Below are 15810 nucleotides of genomic sequence, written 5' to 3' on the forward strand. Positions count from 1 at the left end.
GTCTGTGGGGAGGGCAGCCGGGCCGGGCGCTGTGTGTGGGGCTGCTCCCTGCTGGCGTCCGGGGAGGGCCCGGACCTGGCACTCGGTGCTCTGGGCTGGTGGCAAGGTGGGGATGGGGCACAGCCTGGACTCGATGCTCTAGGAGGTCTTTTCCAACCTCGGTGATCCTGGGATTCTGGATTCCCGCGCTGTCCCCATCGAAACGCGCCGTCACCATGGCAACGCGCTGTCACCAGGGCAACGCGGCGGAGCGCGCGGCGCGGCGTGTCCCGCGCGGCGGCCCGTACCGCGAGGCATTGTGGGCCGGGCAAGATGGCCGCCCCCGTGCCGCGGTGCTGAGCCGAGTCGCGCTCGCCGGCGCCCCGGGACGCGCGTCCCGTCCGCTGCCGCCCGCCCCCGGAGCGCAGCTCGCCGAGCCGCCCTCGGCCCGCCGGTGTGCGAGGGAGCCGCGATGGGCCGGGCGCGGTGCCCGCCGCAAGGAGCGCGGGGCCCGCGGGGGTAGAGGTGCGAGGGAGGCCCCGGGCCCGGTCCCCGCCGGCCCCTCGGTCCTCCCCGGGCCGCGCCACCGAGCCCGGCCGGGGCCGCTGCCTGCGCCAGGTGAAGGCGCTGCGTGCCCCGGGTCCGTCCTTACCCGCGCACCGGGGAGCGCCGCGCCCCGCTGCCCTTGCCCCGTCCTCCCCCCCTCCGGCCGGAGGGACCCCCGGCCCCGCTGGGTGCCGGGCTGGACATCGCTGCTCACCTGTTGCCCGGCGCTTCCCCGCCCATGGAGTCTGAGATGCTGCAGTCCCCTCTCCTGGGGCTCGGGGAGGAGGATGAGTCCGACCTGACGGACTGGAACTTGCCCCTGGCCTTCATGAAGAAAAGGCACTGCGAGAAGATCGAAGGCTCCAAGTCTTTGGCTCAGAGCTGGAGGATGAAGGACCGGGTAATGCTCCAGGGCAGGATGGGGTTTGGAGGAGGAGCAGTCGGGGGACAGGTGAAAAGGGAGTCAGAGCTCAGAGGGCGCTGAGCTGTTGTCAGATGAAACACTGGGTGTTGATCCGATAGTTTGTGTCCCAGTCACGTGGAGTTAGGGAAGCAGACCTGCACATGGGTCAGAAGTACTGATTCGATGCTCACGGCACTGGGCTCTTTGAGCAGCTCCATCATTTAAGCTCTCTAAATGAAACTTGGGCACTTGGTGTGTTTTAGGCAAGACAATGAGATGAACGAGGTCAGGAGGAGCCCTGCAGCCCAGCAGGTGCATGGGACAGGCACCAGGTCAATAGGGGCAGGAATTGCAGCTGTCTGGAGCTGTCTACATGTGGAATTTGGAATGAAGGTGTCCTTGTGTGTGGAGAATCAGAGACTGTGGGATTTGGGAGGCGGGAAATAGTTTTCAGATGGAACTCCTGTGTTACAGCAGGAGCTTCTCCTGTGTTTGAGGACGTGGTGTGTGTTAAACTGACAGCACTGAGAGTGACAGAGGAACGTCCCAGCTGGGAGTCTGGGATCCTCTGTTGCATGTGTGTGCCAACCGAAAGGTTTCAGTAAAGAGCAAACAAAGCACCTAAGAAATGTCCTAGGCAACCATTTCCACTCGTTCTGTTCTTGGAACCTGCTTTGGGTTCCAGCCTTCCCTGGGTCTCACAGGTCTTGTGTTACCCATACCTTTGTGTTTATAGATATTTATGAATTTTTCTGGTGACCAGATTTCCGTTACGTTTGTGATCCCCTTGTGATAGGATGGAGTAACTTTCCGAAACTCCAGGCTGTAATTTCTTTGCAGAGGCAGCATGACCAGGCTGTCCCTGAGTCTCAGTGTTCTCAGAGTGGGGATTGTATTTCTCAGAAGTTCTGACCCACGAGGAGAATCGTGCACTGAAAATGGGACTTGGCAGATCATTGCTGGGTTGAACTGGGCATTTTGGGTGTGATTTAAAGGCAGCACAGACACCACGTTGGGTGCTCTGCTCCAAAGGGTTCTGGCAAGGAGGAGACTCTCTCCAGTAGACTGTGGAGGTGTGATGAGCTTGCTTGTCTATTTTAGTTGCCTCTGCCACTCTGGGACGCTTCCTATTCCCTTATTTCCTGATCTGCAGAGTTGCCTGTTTCTAATTTGGGAATGACTTTGCCTCGGGTGGGCTGATCAATAGCTTGTGCAGCAGCAGCTCGAGTTCAGGGGGTTGATTGGGGGTTCTCTGTGGTTGGTGTTGAATGTTTCAGGTGCCTGTTATCAGTACTGAACATCACAGCCCAGCTCCTGCTCCCTGACCCCTGTGGAGCTGCAGTTCCCTCCTCTGGGACTCTCTTGTGCCATGAATGTTGTGGTTGTTGCTGCTGCTCTCTGGGAACGAGCTCAGTGGGGTTGGGCCCTGGGTCACTCTCCAAGATACTGAGTCTGACTCTTGTAAAAGGAGAAAATAGAAGCAAATCTAGAATTTTCAGTTTACTCCTTTTGCTTTCACTGTCAGCTTGAGCCAAATAACGTCATACCAGGGCCAGTGGTGCAGCTCAGGTGTCGCTTGTGTCTGGGCAGCTGGATCAGGGATCCTTGGAACAGGCTTGCTGTTGTGTGTAATTACTTTTTGTTTGAGAACAGCTGCATAGGAAGATACCAAAAGCACATAAAGACACCTGAGAGAGGAAGAGCAGCTGATTCGAGCTCATTACTTTTAAATCTCAGCAGTGTTTTTTTTATGTCTTGTATTTTATTCCCCTTTCGAGCTGTCATTGGCTGTCTCCTGAGTGCTTAATGTGAGATAACAAATGTAGAACCTCAGCTGGGGAGGGAAGGGGGTGAGGATGGGGTTTGGAATGCTGCATGGGTGATGTCTGTTAAATATTTCCACCCAGTAAGCTTGGTTCGGCTAATCCTGCAAAATAGTTCATAAAATCTAATCTGCTTTGACCTGGTGTCCGTGAGCAGAGGCTGGAGGGCAGCTCACTCATGCTGCTGTTTTCCCATGGCCTGGCTGGAAGTGGCAGCTGGGCTGTGACAGGTTTGTCCAGTGAATCGAGCACCTGGAGGAAAACCCAGGAACCTGGGGTTTGTGGGGTTTTCCTATGGAGCAGTGTGGAGTGGTGGTGTGAGGGCGGTGACCTGGCAGCCTGTGCCATCAGGGTGGAACCTGGTGGGCTGTTGATTTTTTCCCCTTTTTGTTCCTTGAACTGCTTTGTTTTCCTCTCTGGCATCATAAATTAATTACTTCTTGTTTTAGCTGTCTTCAGGAAGTTTCCTCTCCTCCTCTTTCCTTGCCTTCCAGCACTGTCCCCCGGTGACCCGAGTGCTGCTGCAGCCCTGTCAGTGCCCACGGCCCCCAGTGTCCATCTGCTCCTCCAGCCCCTGGCCCAGCCCCTCCTTCCCTGCAGTCCCACGGTGTGAGGCTGTGTCCCCTTCCCCAGTTCTCTGCAGCTCCCTTTGTCTCTTGCCTCCCTTTTCCACAAGCCAGGGCTGATGGACTTCAGGTGTGCTCTTACCTTTGGGATGCTGCTGCAGGAGTTCCCTGAGGGCTGGAGGGGATGTGCCTCTGGCTGTGAGCTGAGGGTGGAAAACATCTCGTTACCTTGAATTTGATAAATGAACTTGTCACAGCCTAGGCTGGGGACCATTACCTGTCATTAGACACCCCAGCCTGTCTCTAAATGAAGAAGTTCTCCAAGGTCGACCCAAGCAAGGCTCTGTCAGTCCCAGTGCAGGCAAATCTGTGGCATTTTCCCCTGTGAATCATGAAAGCCCCAGGCAGTGGCAGATTTTGCCTTATTCATCGAGGAGTCATGGGGAGTGATCCGAGCTCTACTACAGTTAGGGGAAGTGATTCACAGATTTGGGAGTGGAATGACTCTTCTTTTCGTCTTGCTTTGTTGCTCTAAAAACCCCAGAGTTTATATGAAGTTGAAGGTTCTTTAGAAGGCAGAGCTCTGATAAGGGGAGAATCAAATCAGCAGAGTAATGAGTGGTAAATCTAGAGAAAATAAGAGAATTCACTGGTGTCCCCCGCCCCTTCCTCCACGAGGGCTGCTCTGAAAACATTTAATCCTTCCTCTCCCCCTTCCATGGACTGCATATGCCATCAAAGTGACACTGCTTTGATCTATTATTTATTTAAAGAATATTTTTAACACAAGAGGGTTGGAATTATGCTTTGTGTATTGAATTAAATCTCCCAGCCTCGGTAGCAACCAAAGCATATAACTTGATTTAAAGAAAAAGACTCCAAGTACACCAGGTTTTACTGACAAGTTGCTATTAAATTCAGAATATTTAAATTAAGATTTGCTGTATTTATATTGATTTCTAAGATAAGCAGAGAGCAACAAAGCTGATTGTAATAGTTTTACCTCAACATTTTTTTTCCTGCTGCCTCATAACTTGCTGAGTGAGAATTAAATCCTGTTTTTATGAGAAGAGGAATCCACAATTAGGTTTCTCTGGAAATGCAGATTAAAGCAGGACTGCATACAAATGTGCTTAATTCAGACAAGCAGAGTTTACCTGCCTGCGCAGGAAATCCATGGAAGTGTCCAGGGCCCGTGGGCTGGGTGGGTTTTCTGGGGAGTTTGGCTGTGGTTTTCTCTCAGATCTGGTGCTCATCAGCTCGGAGCTGTGCTGACCTTCTGCCCCTGGCCTGTCCAGAGGTGACTGTTGGCAGAGCCTGGGTGACTGAGGGGTTGTTGATCCCTCTGGGGCTCGGAGCTTTACCTGGCACTGCCAGATTTGATAAACCAGTACATTTGATGTTTGTCTTGTCCCTCTGTTCCTCTCTAAAGAACGCTCTGTTGGTGCCTCTGTCAACGAATTATCTAATGAAGTACTTAAGGCTGGGTTTGTGTTAATGACATCCTTCAGTGTGAGGCCGTGGTGTGGGGTGTGGTGGGTGACAGGCCCGGGGGCTGAAGGGTTCCTTTTCACCTCCTTGTCCCAGAGGCTCTGCCAGTGGCAGCCTCACTAGTATTGTTATTTCTGTATTTGTATTTATTGATTGATCCTTGCTGAACCGGGACAGGGTGACCTCCAGCTCTTGTTGGGTAGGGATGGAGCGGAGGTGTAATTAGTGTAATTAGTGCTGTGCAGAGTGGAGAGCAGGAGTAGTGCCCAGAGGAGGAGGCTGCGGGAACAGCCAGGTCTGGATGGAGCCCTGTGTTCGTGGCTGTCCCTCTGCCTGGCAGAGCCTCCAGCAGGAACACAGGCTGCAGCGAGGTTTGTGCCTTCTCCTCTCCGTGACACAGCCACAGGAAGGAGCTGAAAGCCCTCGGAGGGATGGGGTGGGTGAGCCTTGTGAAGCAGGGCCAGTGTTCTGTTCCGGCTGCCTTCAAACACAGCCTGACACTTCACTTGAATTTATGGGCTTGGGATTGTCCTGATCGTTTTCTGCTGCTCTCTCCTGTAAGCTGGGGAAAGTTCCTGTTCGAGGGAGTCACCTGCACGTGCAGCAGTGGGCTGTGGCTCGGGGATTCCTCAAACGAGGCGGCGGCTCCTGATCAAACGCTCCGTGTGCATCCCAAGTTATTGACTCCCGGAGGCTCTGAGAGGGCCGTCTAGGAATGGTTTGAAGGAGCGGTTTGTAAGGAAGATCTGAAGCTGCTTCAGTCAGTGCCTGGGAAGATGGACACCCTTTAAAGCCAGTGCTAGACAGGAGTGGGAATGCCGTGGAGCGGTGAGGAGAAGCCTGCAGAAATACAGAGCGAGGAGGAAACCCCTTGTCACAGATAAATGGGAATGACATCTGGAAGACGCCTCTTGTCGGTTCTTTTGCAGGTTGTATAAAGAAAGCAAAGATCATAGGAGTGAAATGTTTGCTTTCTGTTATTTTCATTTTTTTTGAGAAGTGATTGACAGGGAAGGAAACACCATTTTGGTTCTAAGCATCCCAGAGTGGTTGGGAGGCACTGTTGGGCTGCTGCGCTGTGACAGAGAGGATCAGCCTGCCCCAGTCTGGCGTTTTTAACCCTGAGCACAGTGGGTCACACACGGTCACCTTGGATCTCTGAGGGCCACAGTGTGTCTGTGGATGTCACTGCTGTCACACAGAGGAGCTGCTCCCTGTTCCCAGAGCAGGTGAATAGGAAGTGGCTGTGGATAGCTGGGGCATGACTGACAGCAGTAACTCAGCCACGAGCTTGGGAAGTGCTTCTGAAGTGAACACCGAGGGCAGCAGTTCAGAGTGTGCTTTGTGAGGAGCTGGAACTGTGTGTAGGAGCTGCCTTCACTGGGCAAACGAACACGTTGGGCACAATAAAGCTCTGAAGAAAGTTCAGAGTATTAGTGCTGAATTCAGAGGTTAGAGGAGGAAAACAAGCCCTCAGGCGGAGTTGATCGAGGAATCTAGAGCAGGCTGGCACACCAGGAACCCACTCTGGGCTACAGATGGCTGGAGACAACCTGCAGAGCTGTTGAATTATTAATGTTAACTTGAAGGAGTTCTTTGCATTCTACTGCTTTTATTGCTGTGGAGAAGCACACAGAGATTTTTTTTTTTACATAACAGTTTGTTTATCTTAAACTTTACATTAAAAAAAATTCCTTGAAACGGAAAGCTCTTCTTTTTAGATGCTTTACCTTGCAAGTGGTACAGGAGCTGAAGAGGCAGCAGGGAGCTCTGTTCCCCTGCGTGGGGAAAGTCGTGTCCATGTGGGATATGTTGGGAATCATTCCCTCAGGAGCCTTGCACTGGTTTTGGGTGCAGTTGTGTGATTGAGTGCAAGGTTAAGGTTTGTTTGCCTGTTCAATACCTTCAGCCTTTTCTCTGGCTGGTTTCAGACCTGCATTCCTCAGCGGGATGTGGTGCCGGAGCCTTGGGGATGATGCCTGGGCAGATGTCACCAGCTGTCACCTCTCAGCTGGGAACTTAAATCGGGAAGGTTGGCAAAGAGCCAACAGGAACTTCTGGTGTGGCAGAGGGAACTGAACTCAAGGGAGAACAATGTTTCCTCTTGTTAAATGTTGCTGCTCCTGCTCTCTTTGGAGATGTCCTTGTTGAAACATTTCGTGGCACATCTCCAAAGGAGCCAACAGTCAGGAGCTACCTGAGGAACACCTCGCTGGGTTTGCCCGGTGGTGAAGAGATTTGTATTAAATCTGTGAACGTGTGTAGAGAAAAATGTCCCAAAAAGGCTTCAAGAAGGGAATGAATTTCCTGCACAAGCAGGAGATTGGGCCTCCTGGCCAGTGAGGGTTTTCAAATGAGACTCTTATGAGGATTTGGAATTTGGAAATTTGTCCCAGTGTCTGTATTTAATGTTGGTAACTTCATCCTCATCTCTGTAAAATAACGTAGCCGCATATATTTCATGTTTAATGCTGACTTAATCTTGTGTTTGTATTAACTCCCAGAAGCAATTTGAACTCACTGGCATAAACCCAGGCAGGTTTCTGACACTTGAATGCTCATCTGGGTAATGTTTAAGCAGAAAGTTTTCAGCTTGCAAATTGCAGTGTAAAAATCAAATATTAATGGGGTCTAAAACGTCCAGCCTGAAATGTACCACAAAATGCAGAATTTCTCATAAATGCACTGACTTGTTCTTGGTATTACTTGCACTAGAATATAAAGCAGTTCTATGACTGAGTTACAGACCTCTTCTCACTCAGGCTGAAATGGGTGTCTCTGTCTCAGCCTGGCCTGGAATCACTTTCAGGGATACTCCAGTGGGATCAGGTGGGCTCCCTGGGATGATAAGCTTCACGTTTTCCATCAAACCCCGAACATAATGGTTCTTTCCTAGTTGAAAATACCTGCAGATACTGCACTGTACTCACCTGCAGATCTGTTTGGCCTCTAAATGAAATAAGAGGTGAATTAGGAATATTTTGAAAGGTCTTTAGCATAAGATGTAAATTTTAGTGTCAAATGCTTTAATATGCACCTTCTCTTCCGAGCAGACACAGAACTCCCTCTGCGCCCTGAGTCCCATTTTTGAGGGCTTTGGGATGAATTCAGTGCCATCATGTCTCAGGAAGAGCATTTTGACCGAGTGGATTTTGCCATTTAAGTATTGCAGGTTCTGACCCGGAGTTATTAAATCACTTTAAATCGGATGCAGTACAAGCTTGGGAGTTGTATCCCATTTTTTAACATACAAATGACACTCCAAAGTGCAGAGCCCACAGCAGAAGCTGCTGTGGTTTGATCTTGAGCCTTTGCTGACAGAGCATTTTGGATATTGGTTTTCTTACAAACTTGCCAAATGTTCTTCTGCTTCATTTTTTAATTCTAACAAAAATCCATGGAAATGTATTCTGATGGATATACTCCTGAAATGGGGAAAAGAAAATTTCCACTGTCTTAATGACAGATGAGAATGTCCTCATACTGCTTGTATTAAGAAGCTTTAAATATGCTGTGAAGTTTCTGCTGGTGTGTTCCAAAAGAGTTTAGAAGTGGCATTATTAGGTTTTTGGGCTCAGGGTTGGTTTTTTTTTTGATCAGTCATATGCACTGGTCCCCAGAGCCCCCCTGAGCTGGGCTGAGCCCAGCGTGGGCAGCAGGGCAGGGGGGGTTCTGCCCCTGTGCCCCTGTGCTCAGGTGAGGCCCCACCTGCAGAGCTGCCCCAGCCCTGGGGCCCAGCACAGGGAGCACCTGGAGCTGCTGGAGAGAGCCCAGAGGAGGCTCCAGGATGAGCAGAGGGATGGAGCAGCTCTGCTGGGAGGAAAGGCTGCGAGAGCTGGGGGTGTTCAGCCTGGAGAGGAGAAGCTTTGGGGTGACCTCACTGGGACCTTGCAGGGCCTGAAGGAGCTGACAAGAAACATGGAGAGAGACTTTTTACAAGGGATGGAGTGCCAGGACAAGGGGGATTGGCTTCAGACTGCCAGAGGGCAGAGTTAGGTGGGATATTGGGGAAAAAATCCTCCCTGGGAGGGCAGTGAGGCCCTGGCACAGGGTGCCCAGGGAAGCTGTGGCTGCCCCATCCCTGGAATTGTTCCAGGCCAGGCTGGAGGGGGCTTGGAGCCACCTGGAATGGAAGAAGGTGTTCCTGCCCATGGCAGGGTGTGGAAGAGGATGGGCTTTAAGGTCCCTGCCCACCCAGGCCATTCTCTGATTCACCCTCAGGATGGAGGTGGATGTGGAGGAGCTGTCAGAGGGGAGAGGAATGAGCTGTAGGTCTCAGGATGTGCTCCCTGCTAGCAGTTAGAAATGGTGTGGAGTGTGATGCTTTACATTCTTTGGGGGAGGAGGCAGAGTGGAAATCACCCCATTTGTCTCTGGGATCAGTTCCTGTGCCTCTCATGGGTTTGCTGTCAGTTTTCCAGGAGAAGCACTTATTTAAAACCCCGAACCTGGGAATGGAAAATAAATATCAGCCTGTTCAGCATAAGCCACCAATCAGCTGTTACCAGCAAAATACTGAAAAATAAGTCAGTATTAGACTGCAAATGGGAAACAATAAATAAATGAGATGGAGAAGATTGCTTGGCAGGATGCTTTCTCTTGGAAGAATGATCTATGTGTTTCTATGTCTAATAAGTCATTTTGTGTGTAGTTTTCTGTGTTTCCCTGGGGGTGTTCAGTGCGTGTGTGGCAGTGTGTGATGGTTCTGGCACACCCTGCCCTTGCACACCCTGCAGCTCCCTGGCTTTCCCGAGGCCCTGGGAGCTGGCAGTGCATGCGGGGGCTGGGAAGGTGTCCCTGTGGGCAGGGCAGTGCTCAGGTGGTTCTGGGTGGTGGTTTTGGGTGCTCTTACACTCTGAGCTGCTCGGGGTGGTGAAGGGTCTGCAGGACTGAGCCACACCTTGCAGCTGCCCCTGGTCCTGCCAGTGGCTCTGCTTTTACTGTGGGTTGTCCTTAAGGCTGATAAAGTGCTCTAGAGCACGTGTCCCTGTGCTGAACTGCAGCTGTGGGCATCTCCCCCCCATCCATGGGCACTCCCTGGGAGCCCCTTCGAAATCCTGATCAGGGAATTCCTGTTCAGGCCCCTCTTCTCATCTCTGTGCTGGGGAGTGCTGCTTAGTCCGTGGTAATTCCTGGTGTGAGGAACTCCTACAGGATTGCAGGGTTTGTTAGCAGCAACATGGTTTGGGATGAAGCCATAAACCACAGTTCTTGCTGATTTTTTATTCCACGTTTCCTGCCATGGCCATGGAGTGAGGAAACACTGCAGGATTTCTGTCCTGGTGTAGAGCCTGTCCCCCCTCTGCGGTGTGAGTGGTGTCTGGCTGCTCCAGTTTCTGTATAAATTACACATTGATGTGGCTCTAGGGTTTTCTGTAAGTGTGAAATTTGGGACTTTTTTCCCCTGCTGTTGGGGATTGCACGGAGCACCCTGGGGAAGTGGGGATGTGGGTGGCCTTGCTTCAGGCAAGCCCTGAATGCCTGGAATCACTGAGAGCCTCGTCACTGGTTTTGTTTTCCTCCTCTGGCTTAGGTGTTGGCATGGGGGAGTCTAGAAAAAACCCATAAAGATGTGATGTGATAATTTTTGAGCAGTGTTTGTAGCTGGCCAAGGTGGTTTGTCATTGGTTTAATGCAGGTTTGGGGTCCCAGGTGAGGCTGGGTGTGCTTGGGTTGGGTGCATTTGTGGTGCCTAGGTGGGAGAACCCCAAGTGCTGCCTGGGCAGTGCCAGGGGGAAGTGGAGCAGCAGCTGGAGCCACTCCAGGATTTCTCCTCACAGGGCTCTCCAGGAAAACTAACACGTGAAGAAAACAAAATAAAAAATGCACTAAATGTCTTTGTTTTGGTGTGTGTTCGTTGGTTTATTTTTTTAATGGTTTTGTTTGTCACTTGGGGGTTTTTCCATTGTAATTCTTTTAGTTTCAATATTAGAGATCACACACTGCATTATAATATTGGTCAGGGCCCCTGAATAGCATTGTCTCATGTTTTAATAATGTGTTTCAGATGGACAATGGCTAATTTGAGTAGCAGAAGTTCACTGGTGTCTATTTCCATGCTCAGAAAGAGAAGAATGAGCTCTGGAAATAATAACAAAAATAGTAACATAGAGTCTAAGTACTGTTCTAATAAAAAATATGAAAAATTTCATCAGTCAGGCCTCGCTTAAAATAGTCCACATGAAAGAGCAGGTAAGAGAGGTTGGGTAAAACCCTGCAGAAGTTCAGGGAGTGGTGAAGTTTGAGCCCAGTGGAAGTTGCTGCTGTTCCTGCCCTCAGGAGCTGTGTTGTTGCCTGTCTTTGCAGATGAAGACTGTAAGTGTTGCCTTAGTTTTGTGCCTCAATGTCGGCGTGGACCCCCCGGACGTGGTGAAAACAACTCCCTGTGCCCGCCTGGAATGCTGGATTGGTGAGTGCCCAGAGCCTCCAGGCTCCTGCTCCCCTGAGTCTCACAAACACCGAGTCACAGCATAGGGTTCATCCTGAAGTTGTGCATTCCCAGGGCTTGAAACTGGGCTGAGCAGGAGGAAACCTGGGATCTGATTGTTATCTGGGTTAATGAAGAGTCCAGCTCTGACAGCTGCCATGGGTCCCCTCACCTGCTGTGTTCTGAAATGAGATACCATGGAGAAAAGCAGCTGTTAATGAGCTGCTTTGCTTTCCTGTAATTATTTTAGATTTATGAATATCTGAGGAAATCTCTGAGCAGAGACACCTTCAGAGTGCTGGGCTCTGCAAAGCTTTCAATCCCCCTTCTCTGCCTCACCCAGCAGAGCAGTGATGTTTGTGAAACACCTTGCTGTGTTTTGAGGTAGCTGCTCCAGGGCTGTTTTAACTGGAATCATTCAGAAGACCTGGAATTATTCCCAAGGATGTCTTGCCAGCAGTTCCAACACCTGGGTTTGCTACTTCCATGCAGCATTGCACTAAATTCCTAGGGGGTTTTTTGTGAAGAAATTAAAAGTTCCCTTGGTTTTGGAGAAAAAAGTCTAATTATCAAGATGAGACAAATCTGAAATAATATTAGAAGGAACTATCTTGTACACAGAAGCTTTCTCAGAGAGATTTGTTTTTTATCTAGGAATTGGGAATGTTCAGCCTGCAGCACGTCCCACGCCGGGCACTGTAATCCTCAGCTTGGGGCTCAGACAGGCCCCAGGAGCAAATTAATCACTGCACAAACAGCATTTCTTAAAAAACTTTCTGAAGATTTTCTAACCTTTCCTTACCTGCTTTGTGAATCAGAGCATCTCAGGTTTTTAACCCAGAAACGCTGATGGCTTTAAAGCAGCTGAAAGCCCTGAGCAGGCACAAACAGGTACCTGAGAGCAGTGCAGAGAACAGCCCTGATGTCTCATTGGTACACGAGCTGAGCAGCATTGCAGAGTCATTTAAATAAAGTCATTAGTGCCTATCATTAGCAAAGAGAATTTTGAATGCAGTTTTGTAATTAAATTTTCAGTGTGTTTGTGTACACAAGTGCTCCTTCCACTTCCAGCCAACTTGAAATTTCTGGAAAAGATAATTGGGGAAATATCTGATGTTTTTCCTCCCATCAGTCTCCGGAGCAGGGAGTAGGGGGTGCAGTAATGTCTGTGCCACATGTGCAGGGTCTGGGGAGCTCTCTGGGGTGCAGTTGCTGCTGTTCACACCTGAGCTGGGGTCACAGCTGGTCACCCCTGGTGACAAATGGCCACTGAGCAGAGCCCTGTGCAGGTCATGCTGCACCCTCCACGTGCTCTTATTCCTTAAGGAAAAATAACTCTCAAAATCCTGCTTTCATCCTACTTTTTTACGTTTTGTTTCTAACAAAAGTATATTTGCAAAAATTGGAAAAAAACCCCTTCATCGATCTGGTTTAGTGCTTTTGAAATAATTGATATTAAATAGCAAAATATTAGCTTGTAGGGTTTTTTTTAAAAAAACTTGTTAATTGTTTAATTATATGTCCATGGTGTTTGAATAAAGCACATGGGCTGGAATTGTACTGCTATGTATGGATTGTGGTAATTATCTAGCAATGAAATTAACTTCTTAAATATTACAAATGGCACACAATCTCTGAAGCAGGGGAAGCAAATGGAGCAGGATTTTGCATTCCTCAACAGAAAATGTTTGTCATCAAATATTTAACCAATTTGAGTTCTTGTCATTATTTACAATAGAAACCTGATTTCATTATTAAAAGAAACAAATGTAATGCCTCTACTGTCTTTCAAAACAAAATTGTGTTTAGCAGCTCAGTGAGAGAAATCTTCCACATTTGACAGTCTGTAATGGAACGGGATTTTTGTTGGACTGAAGAATTTGGGGAGAATTTTTGGGCGTTGCCCCCGAGTAAATTCCATGAGGAGCAAGGTGTTTATGGGTTTGAAGTTGATAATGAAAGGAACCTGCACGAAAATATCCCTCAGTGACCTGAGTGATGCAGCTGGGGTGAGAAATGCTCCTGTGTGTTCTGTTCCCAGATCCTCTGTCCATGGGGCCTCAGAAAGCTCTGGAGACCATCGGGGCCAACCTGCAGAAGCAGTACGAGAACTGGCAGCCCAGGGTGAGTGTTTGGCTGTTCCTGGGGCTTCCCTGCTGTGGAACCTGGGCAGTCACTGCTCCACTGCCGGAGCCTTTGCTCCTCTGAGCTTCAGGCTCCTGGTTGGCTTTTTTCTGAAGTGTTTCTAAGCGTATTTATGTCTTGGAGCATTTATGGCAGGTACTAGTGTACAGCTAAGACAAGAGGATTTCCTTCTGCGTTTTTCCTCATGGCACATTGACAACTTTTAAATCTCGACAGCCCAAGAATTTAGCAGAAAATTCAAAAAGTGCCTGAAATCAAACAGGAGAGTAAAAGCATCCTGGAGCAAAGGTGAAAACAAGCCCTTTCCTGTGCTCTGTATCAGTCCCTGGTACTGGGGAGGGGGGACAGGTCAGGAGCAGCAGGTTCTCTGCGTGGGCCTGGTGGAGGCAATCCCAGAGCTGGGATGATTCCCTGGTTCCTGCAGGAAACCACAGCCCCTGACACATTGCAAAGGCAAACACGTCCTGGTTTATTGCACTCCACAGGGCTCTGGAGCTTTCTGCAGTAATAAAGAGAAGTTGGTGTGCTGTCTGCAGTAGAACAATAGGAATGTTATTGAATTTCCTAGAGCTTTCATATAAATACTGATACATCCAGTTTTGTGTGTTTCTTGGGGGCTTGGAATGGTTGAGGAGTGGATGGAAGGAAGACAATTTGGGAAAAACCAGGCAGTCTGAAAAAAGAGCAAATCATGAAAATCTTCTGAAATAGCCGATATTCCCTGGCTGTCAGTTCCTTCCACAGGAGCTGCCCCTCATCGGTACCTCCTTGGGAAATCACAAGTGGTGCTAATTGCTGGCAGTGGGTGGTGGCAGTGATGACCCCTGTGTGACCAGTCCTGAGCATTGCTGCCAGCCAGCCCTTGGCTGCTTCTGATCAAACATCCCCTTTTTTGCTCAATACAAACACCTTAGCTGAAAGAAAACTGTAAAAGGGGTAAAGCATGAAAATTCCTTGTTTCTGGAAGCTCCCAGGCTGCACAGCTGATGGATATTTCCTTCCAGGTCTTATTGAGCCCCTTTCTAAATAATTTATCAGCTTGCCACTGCTTGAAGTATTTGTTCTGATTAAATTTAAGACTTTGCTTTATTGTTGTGTAGCTACATAAATTTGTGTGCTGCGGGAGTAAAAACCACTTCAGCTGTTGTTTCCTCTGCAAAATCCTGCAGTTAAGCAATATTCAGTCATTTCACACAGTTCTCAAATGAAGATCGTACTGGGGGAGAGGGTAGGAGATGACAGAGCTGTGGGCTCCATCTGTCTTGATAAAGAGTTCTCTGAAGGAGTAAAGAGTTCTTGCAATTCACTGCGGAGATAATTGAGATGCTGGTGAAAAAGTGGAAGGAAAACCAAGACAGCTCTACACTAACACTCCCTTGGGTTTGGGGCTTGAGTTTCACTGGGCAGGGAAGGGGTTAAACCTCAGGGTAATCAGGAAAGAGACTCAATTACAGGGATCAGAGGGGCTGCTTAAGCAGCTGAGAATGGAAGGAGAAAAGGGAGTGAAAGTGAAGAGCCCAGGACCCGGTAATGCCTGACTGGAGGGGAAAACCTGCCCTGGGACTGCTCCTCTGGTCTGGGAATCTGCGGGTGGCAGGTTGGAAATGGCTGGAGGAGCTGAGTGGAACTGGGCTGGCTGGTGGCAGGGCCTGGATCACCGGGGAGCACTGGGAACGGGGAGCCTTTGGCTGAGACGGAATTGCCCAGAATAAAATACTTGGAGTTGCTGTTGGAGGCTGCCCGCATGCTCTGTATTTAAAATATTTAGATAAGGAATTGATCATATTGAAATGGGATTTCTCTGCTGCTGACCCCCATTCAGTACCCCCTGCAGAACCCTGCCTGTGTGAGGTGCAGCCCTGTAGCAGGTGCCCAGCCAGAGCACGGCTTTGCTGTGCTGGCAGGGAGCAGCAAATACTTCCCCGTTGTTGGGGTGTAAATTCTGTTTCTTGGCAGCCCTGCACATTGTGCCATTGCAAAGGCAGGGACTTGCCTTAGCTTAAGAGTCAAGAGCCTTTGAAAACAGGACTAATGAACTGCAAACTCCGAGTGCTGCTGCAGTGGGATGGTTTATGGAGATGCAGGAGCTCGTGGGGGTTTTTATGAGCAGGAGTTACTGCTCTGCAAGTCCCGGTTTATCAGTGGAGCTGGGCCCTGGGCCCTGTGCTGCAGCCCTGCAGAGCTGGGTGGGGAGGATGAAGGTGTTCTGCTGCTCAGGGACTACTTGGAAGGAGTGAGTTCTCTGCACCCTCCAGGCTGGAATTGTCAGAGCTGAGCCCCAGCGCTGTGTGTGGAAGCACCCCGTGTGCACTGATCCCTGTACAGAACCTGTGGGATGAGCTCAGAATGGAATTGCTGCCTGCCTTCTTAGAAGGGTGCCAGGTTTTGTTCCCCCTGGTTCTCCTGATGGCCATCTCGTGCCCTGGCTCC

The 15810-nt window shown here is 49.7% G+C and overlaps 1 protein-coding gene across 2 annotated transcripts in view; it reads left to right on the forward strand.

The window, feature by feature from the left end:
* The first annotated feature begins 382 nt into the window (after positions 1 to 382).
* RPTOR (regulatory associated protein of MTOR complex 1) overlaps positions 383 to 15810 on the forward strand; it is a 103769-nt gene continuing 88341 nt past the window's right edge. Inside the window, exons 1-3 of one of the 2 annotated variants that reach the window (XM_048323528.1) lie at positions 383 to 925; positions 11115 to 11217; positions 13277 to 13359. In XM_048323528.1, the coding sequence (XP_048179485.1) occupies positions 764 to 925; positions 11115 to 11217; positions 13277 to 13359 (348 nt within the window). In that variant the 5' untranslated portion in view covers positions 383 to 763. The remainder of the gene's footprint in view (positions 926 to 11114; positions 11218 to 13276; positions 13360 to 15810) is intronic. The other variant, XM_048323529.1, reaches the window with a different exon arrangement.

The sequence above is a fragment of the Corvus hawaiiensis genome, chromosome 19 (assembly GCF_020740725.1).
Source record: "Corvus hawaiiensis isolate bCorHaw1 chromosome 19, bCorHaw1.pri.cur, whole genome shotgun sequence".
NCBI classification, from domain to species: domain Eukaryota; kingdom Metazoa; phylum Chordata; class Aves; order Passeriformes; family Corvidae; genus Corvus; species Corvus hawaiiensis.